The sequence below is a fragment of the Oryx dammah genome, unplaced genomic scaffold, assembly GCF_014754425.2.
Source record: "Oryx dammah isolate SB20612 unplaced genomic scaffold, SCBI_Odam_1.1 HiC_scaffold_28, whole genome shotgun sequence".
NCBI classification, from domain to species: Eukaryota; Metazoa; Chordata; class Mammalia; order Artiodactyla; family Bovidae; genus Oryx; species Oryx dammah.
Genome location: NW_024070212.1, coordinates 110,096,410 through 110,103,734, shown reverse-complemented (window position 1 = coordinate 110,103,734; position 7,325 = coordinate 110,096,410). Strand labels below are relative to the sequence as shown.

General features: G+C 51.3%; 1 protein-coding gene across 2 annotated transcripts in view; it reads right to left on the bottom strand.

The window, feature by feature from the left end:
* Nucleotides 1-2,157: 2,157 nt before the first annotated feature.
* CSMD2 (CUB and Sushi multiple domains 2) overlaps nt 2,158-7,325 on the bottom strand; it is a 677,707-nt gene continuing 672,539 nt past the window's right edge. For both annotated transcript variants that reach the window (XM_040231766.1, XM_040231767.1), the window contains 3 exons: nt 4,047-4,134; nt 2,519-2,657; nt 2,158-2,373 (listed from right to left, as the gene is read on the bottom strand). In XM_040231766.1, the coding sequence (XP_040087700.1) occupies nt 2,214-2,373; nt 2,519-2,657; nt 4,047-4,134 (387 nt within the window). In that variant the 3' untranslated portion in view covers nt 2,158-2,213. The remainder of the gene's footprint in view (nt 2,374-2,518; nt 2,658-4,046; nt 4,135-7,325) is intronic.

The following is a 7,325-nucleotide window of genomic DNA, read 5'->3' as shown; positions in this document are numbered from 1 at the left end:
ATTTGGATGTTTTAAAATGATCTCACTGGAAGAATTTATCTTCCTTCTTTACATATGTGTTTTGGTGCAGAAAAACTCAATAAATTAATTATTTGTATTAATAGTTGCCTTTATATAGTCTGAGGATTCCCTGGTAGCTCAGCTGGTAAAGAATTCACCTGCAATGCAGGAGACCCCGGTTTGATTCCTGGGTTGGGATGATCTACTGAAGAAGGGATAGGCTACCCACTCCAGTATGCCTGGGCTTCCCCAGAAGCTCAGCTGGTAAAGAATCCACCTGCAATGTGGGAGGCCTGGGTTCAATCCCTGGGTTGGGAAGGTCCCCTGGAGAAGGGAACAGCTACCCATTCCAGTATTCTGGCCTGGAGAATTCCATGGACTGTATATATAGTCCATGAGTTTGCAAAGAGTCAGACATGACTGAATGACTTTCACTTCACTTATATATTCTGAAAATAATTTTTATTTCTTTATGTATAAGTTATATTAATACCTACACTTTTAAACTTAGGCTTAAGCAACAGAAATGATCTAGAGGAAAAAAGTGGACCCAGAGAGGGGCGGGGAGTGTCAAGGGCAGCTGGCAGAGAGCTTAAGGCAGGGAGGTTTTTGAGGGCAGCAGCCCTGACTGCCTGTGTGGTCTGGGACTCCGGCTGAAGTGGTGAAAATCCTCAGGGAGTTGGTGTGAGGATGAAAGGAAGCGGCACACGTCAGGGAGGAGGCAGTCAGGGCTGGGTGGACACTTTACAATCCCTCTCACTAGTCTAGCTCCCCTGGCATTTCCCAGTCCTGCCATTCCTGTCAGCCTACACATTTCACCCTTGCCCACAGCGCCTGCCCCGTCCAGGGACAGCCCATCACAAATGCTGACACAGACGGGGGCCTGGAAGGGAGAGCTGTCCCCGGGCGAGGCTCTGGTTGATGACTCCCGTGCCCTGTTGGAACCCCACCTCTCTGGAGCCCTGGGACGCTTCTCTCCAGAGCTGGGTGTGCTAAGGTTGTGGAGGCACCTGAGAGAGGGCCCTGCCTCGCCCAGAAAGCAATGTCTGCGGAAGACGACACAGCACACCTCATGGGGGCCCTTCCTGCAGGTTCTCAGCCCCCAGAGGAAGGGGTATCAGTGAGAAGGCACACAGCAGGGAAAAAGGACACCTTCCAGGTTCATCAGCTCCTCCTGGTCAGGCGTCCGTGTGTGTGTGCATCTGTGTGTGTGTGAAACAGTGTCCAGTGGACCCTTAGGAGCCTCCAGGTGTGTGTCTTCCCCTCTGTCTGTGTAACGGGGGGCCCATCTGTCTTGCTTAATGCCAAGTATGCTGCCGATCTGTCTATGATATTCTAGGTGATGGTTAATTGTGATGCCAACCTGCCTAGGCTCTGGGGTCCAGCTGCTTGGTCAAACACCAGTCTAGCTGTTGCACTGAAGGAATTTTTTAAAGATATGATTAACATTTAAATCAGTAGACTTGGAATAAAACAGATTACCCTCCATAATCTAGGTGGGCCTCACCGATTAGTTGAAGGCCTTAAGAGAAAAGACTGTGGTCTCCTTTGAGAAGAGGGAATTCTGCCTCTAGACTGCCTTTCTCAAGATCACAACTTCAACCCCTGATGCAATTTCCAGCCTGCCGACCTGCCATGTGGACTTGAGACTTACTGGCCCCACAATCCTGTAAGTCAATTCCTGAAAATAAATTTCTCCTTCTTTCTCTGTATGTATGTATACAATACAAACACAATATGTATATATGTGTATATATATATATATATATATATATATATACACACACGTATCTTGAGAGTTTATATATATGGACATACATATGCATATATTGTGTATATATCTGTCTCTCTCTCTCTGGAGAGTTCTGACAAATACACCTACTTGGGTATTTTGCTGAGCCCAGTGGCTAAGAGCACAGTCTTGGAGCCCCCTGCCTGGGATTGGATTCTGATCCTGCCATCCTACTTCTTGCTAGCTATGTGATCTTGGCCAAGTTAATTCCTTTCTCTGTGCCTCAGTTTTCCCATTTGTAAAGGGGGTGACAAAGGTCCCTGTCCCAGGCGTAGGGAGGTGCCAGCCTCAGTGGCTGGCACAGGGCAGTAGCGGGCACTCCATCCCCCTCGTGCTGGACACATCTACAGGGATGCGGGGCTCACCGGCTGCCGGAGGCGGGGCTCTCGGTGGCGGCGGCGATGGCAGCCAGGCCTGGGGGCTATACCGCTGTACACACCGTGCTGACTGTGAACTCCGCCTCGGTGGCCATGATGTCTGTGGGCTGGATGTTGCGGTCGTACATCGGGTTCTCAAACGTGGCCCGAACATTCGTGTTTTCGTGGCCAGCGTAGCCATTGAATGGAACTTTGGGTCTTCTCCTAGGAGTGAGGTAGAGCATGAACAAGCTGTCAAGAGAGACTCAGGGCTCTAAGGGGGAGAGGAAGGCTCTGGGGTGGGGTGGGGGTCAGGGTCCGGGGCGGGGTGGGGCACCCGCTGTGGGGCCCTCTTGTCCCTGCCCCGCACCTGTGCTTGTAGAGATAAAGCACGAAGCCGGCAATGATGAGGGCGATGAAAGGCACCAGGATGGCAGCTGCCACTGAGCTGCTGTTGGAAGCGAAGTGGCGGCCGATGGACTCCGGGTCTGACTCCAGCAGCCTGAGGTCTGCGAAGTCCCAAAGCAGAAACCTCAGGTCACAGACACAGTGGCTACTGCTGGGAAGCGGGGTGTGGCTCGGGGTGCTGCCCAGGGCCCACCGGCTGCCTTCCCCCCAAACTGGGCCATCCCCTGGAGAAGGGTGGTCAGTCCACACGTGCTGGTCAGGCCTGCGGAAGCCAGTCTGCTGGAGAATCTGAAACTGTGCCCCAGAGCCTTAAAAGAGCACAGCCCCTTGGAGGTTTTCAAGCTTCTTTTGGCCCTAGAAGCTTTTTATCACATGAAACCTTCTGAGGAAGCCAAACTATAAGGCAGATGAAGGTGGGCCCGCTCTGGAGGATGGGAGAGGGAGGAGGGGGTGCTCAGGGCCTCCCCCTCCTCCCCACTCCCCCTCTCTGTCTGGGAGGCCTCAGAAGACCACTGTGACAGTGCCCCACCGAATGAGGGGGCTGAGGCTCCCTCAGAGAGGGGCAGGGTCTCTCCGGCTTCATCGGTGGTGCAGTCAGAACGAGAACTCGGTCTCCTGGGTCACTCCAGCATATGAGGGGACTACCCTCAAGTCTTCACCAGGCTGCTGTATAGAAGGGCGAGAGCTTTCACTCCTGCAGCTAAGAGGGCAGAGCTTAGAACAGCTCCAGGGGAGGAGCAGGGTGGAGTGGGAGCCACAGGGAAGCAGGTTTCCACTGAAGACCAGGAGGAGCTCTCTGAAGATCAGAGCTGAAAACACTGCACCGCCTCGGCAGATGGGGGTCCCGGGAGACTGGAGTGTCAGCATCCTGGGGGGGTACAGAGCTGACCCTCAGGCCCTGGAGGCTGCCTCCTGTCTCCCCCTGCACTGCTTCCCAAAAGCCAGGATCCTTCTCCCCATTAGAGGCTCTGGGTCCAGGCCAATCTCTGGGGTGAGGATGCTTGACACTGATGACGTCTGGTGCAGGGTAAAGATGCTAGGGAGGAAGTAGGGAAGGACGCCTCCTTGACACTCAATGTTCTCATCTATAAAACGGGGACAGGGAAACCACCCTTCCAGGGCTGAGATGCCCCTGCGAGCCCCACGTGGTCATAATGTTCAGGATGGGCTCAGCAATGCTTCAGGGCTGGCCAGGCAGTGTTGAGGAGGGGCACATCTGAGGCCCAGTGTCCCTGAAGCTGGGGGCTCTCAACTCCAGGGCTGAGCAGGAAACGGTTTGTCTGTGGTTGCCTGTATCATGTACTGTGCTTGTTTCCAAGGAGATATGTCACAGCTTTTATCAAAATCTCAAAGATATCCCTGACCCTAGAGAGGCTAAGAACCCCACCCCCTGTACTGTTAAACTTCACCCATCCCCTGCCGTCCACGCCAACACACACATTTCCCCACCACACGCTTGAGCTCACACTCCAGGGACAGATGCTAGTTACCAAGTCTTTGAAAGCCGAACTGCCCGAAGCCTTGGCCCTTGACAGAGCCTTGGTAGACGAAGGTGCCTCCAGAGGACTCCGAGGAGACCTGTGAGGGTGGGCACAGAGAGGGTAATCTGGTTTATTAACACACATACGCACATTCATGGGGCTCCTCACATTTCACCTACACAAACCCTGGAGGTGTGCCGGAAGGAGCCAGAGGTCTTGCCAGCCAGGCCGGAGCTATGCCCACAGGTGCCTGCTGCCAAACACGCTGGCTGGTGACACCCACCCCTTGTCACCCCTGCGGACATCGGGTCTCTGCCCACACCCAGGTGAGGGTGAGGCGCTGGGGAGGGGGCAGGGCTCCAACTGCTTGTAGGAGGGAGGGAGATACTTTTACTTCTACTAGTCCAATCGCTGAATCTGTTGGTGCCTCAGTTTCTCATTTTAAAAAGGGAACAATAACAGTCCCTATGCCATAGGGTTGTTGAGAGATTGATATGAGTCAATACAGATAAAGCTGTGAAAGTGCTGCACTCAATATGCCAGCAAATTTGGAAAACTCAGCAGTGGCCACAGGACTGGAAAAGGTCAATTTTCATTCCAATCCCAAAGAAAGGCAATGCCAAAGAATGCTCAAACTACCGCACAATTGCACTCATCTCACATGCTAGTAAAGTAATGCTCAAAATTCTCCAAGCCAGGCTTCAGCAATACGTGAACCATGAACTTCCATGTTCAAGCTCGTTTTAGAAAAGGCAGAGGAACCAGAGATCAAATTGCCAACATCTGCTGGATCATCGAAAAAGCAAGAGAATTCCAGAAAAACATCTATTTCTGCTCTATTGACTATGCCAAAGTCTTTGACTGTGTGGATCACAAGAAACTGTGGAAAATTCTGAAAGAGATGGGAATACCAGACCACCTGACCTGCCTCTTGAGAAACCTATATGCAGGTCAGGAAGCAACAGCTAGAACTGGACATGGAACAACAGGCTGGTTCCAAATAGGAAAAGGAGTACGTCAAGGCTGTATATTGTCACCCTGCTTATTTAACTTCTATGCAGAGTACATCATGAGAAACGCTGGGCTGGAAGAAGAACAAGCTGGAATCAAGACTGCCGGGAGAAATATCAATAACCTCAGATATGCAGATGACACCACCCTTATGGCAGAAAGTGAAGAGGAACTAAAAAGCCTCTTGATGAAAGTGAAAGTGGAGAGTGAAAAAGCTGGCTTAAAGCTCAACATTCAGAAAACGAAGATCATGGCATCTGGTCCCATCACTTCATGGGAAATAGATGGGGAAACAGTGGAAACAGTGTCAGACTTTATTTTTGGGGGCTCCAAAATCACTGCAGATGGTGACTGCAGCCATGAAATTAAAAGACGCTTACTCCTTGGAAGAAAAGTTATGACCAACCTAGATAGTATATTCAAAAGCAGAGACATTACTTTGCCAACAAAGATCCATCCAGTCAAGGCTATGGTTTTTCCAATGGTCGTGTATGGATGTGAGAGTTGGACTGTGAAGAAAGCTGAGAGCCGAAGAATTAATGCTTTTGAACTGTGGTGTTGGAGAAGACTCTTGAGAGTCCCTTGGACTGCAAGGAGATCCAACCAGTCTACTCTGAAGGAGATCAGCCCTGGGATTTCTTTGGAGGGAATGATGCTAAAGCTGAAACTCCAGTACTTTGGCCACTTCATGCGAAGAGTTGACTCATTGGAAAAGACTCTGATGCTGGGAGGGATTGGGGGCAGGAGGAGAAGGGGACGACAGAGAATGAGATGGTTGGATGGCATCACTGACTCGATGGACGTGAGTCTGAGTGAACTCTGGGGGTTGGTGATGGACAGGGAGGCCTGGTGTGCTGCGATTCATGGGGTTGCAAAGAGTTGGACACGACTGAGCAACTGAACTGAACTGAACTGAATATAGATAAAATGCTTAGAACACTTAATAGGCTCTAGATATGTGTTAACTATTTTATTGTGCAAAAAAAAAAATGAGTTCTAGAACACTGTGGAACAAACCAAACCATGATGAAAACTTACTTCGCAGACTGAACATACTTTGGGGAGTTCATCCCTATTCCAATAAGCTATTAATTTTGGAGGCAGATAGCTGGGGACATCACTACTTCTTGCTCCCTCTGCACTTGCTTCTGTGAGGCTTGTGTCCCGGACACAGACATGCAAACTCTGAAGATGTTTGTCCTACTGGCATCCCTTCTAACTCCCGCTCCATCCCCAGGTGTTCCCTCTGTCCACTGTGCTCCAGGCTGACCTTCCTTCCCGTCCCCCCAGATACAGCCTGGGTGACACAGAAGTGGGTCCAATGGTTGGCTGTCATCCCAGGCAGTGGCTCTGGCGGTTCCCGGCCCTCCAGAGCACTCCTAACACTTAGTCCCTGGCCTGCACTCCAGCTCCCAAGTTTGGCCCTTGTTCTCTTGCCTCTGGCTGCCCTCCTCGTAGTGTGGGGGAGTCTCTTGTCTTGGCACAGCAGCTGGACTTCTGCTATTAAAGCCAGCCGGGACAAGGATACCCAAGGGCATCCACAGAATACTCTCAAGAATCCCTGGGAACTAACCCCATGCACCAGCTCCTGGAGAAGCCACTCGCTTCTCCTTTAGTGTTTATCAGCAAAGTCACTCAACCCTCAGCCCTCTACCAACTGGTCTTGGCCGTGAGGGTGCCCCCTGACTCAGCTCTCTGTTTCTCTGTCCTCATGACCTCCTCCTCCTTCCTGCCCCTCCCCTTCTAGCTTCAGTAACCCAAGACAGGGAAGCTGACAGAGTGACGGGTGACTGCTCCACACCCCTGCCTGTGAAACTCCAAAGGTCTGGGAAGAGAAGTATCCCCGCAGACCTGGATTCCACCTGAAGAAGGTCCATGCAAGGAACAAGTCTTTCCCACAAGGGGATTTGAGGAGCCGCCTCCTTTCCCCAGATCCTGGTGACTCAAGCTGTGCTGAATCACCCTCAAGGGTGTTTAGATCCTTAAGTGTGCGAAGATGCTCAGTGTGTGCCTTCTCCCAGCTCCCACCACCACCTCGTGACCTTCAACCTGCTTGACTTTACTCTTGGGCTGCCAACCTTCCGTTTCTTCTGTTCTTTTCCTTTTTCATCTTTGGCAATTTTTTTTTTAAACTTCTCACTTTGTATTGGGGTATAGCCAATTAACAATGTTATGATTGTTTCAGGTGGACAGCAAAGGGACTCAGCCATACATATACATGCATCCATTCTCCCCCAAGCTTCCCTCCCATCCAGGCTGCCACAGAGCATGGAGCAC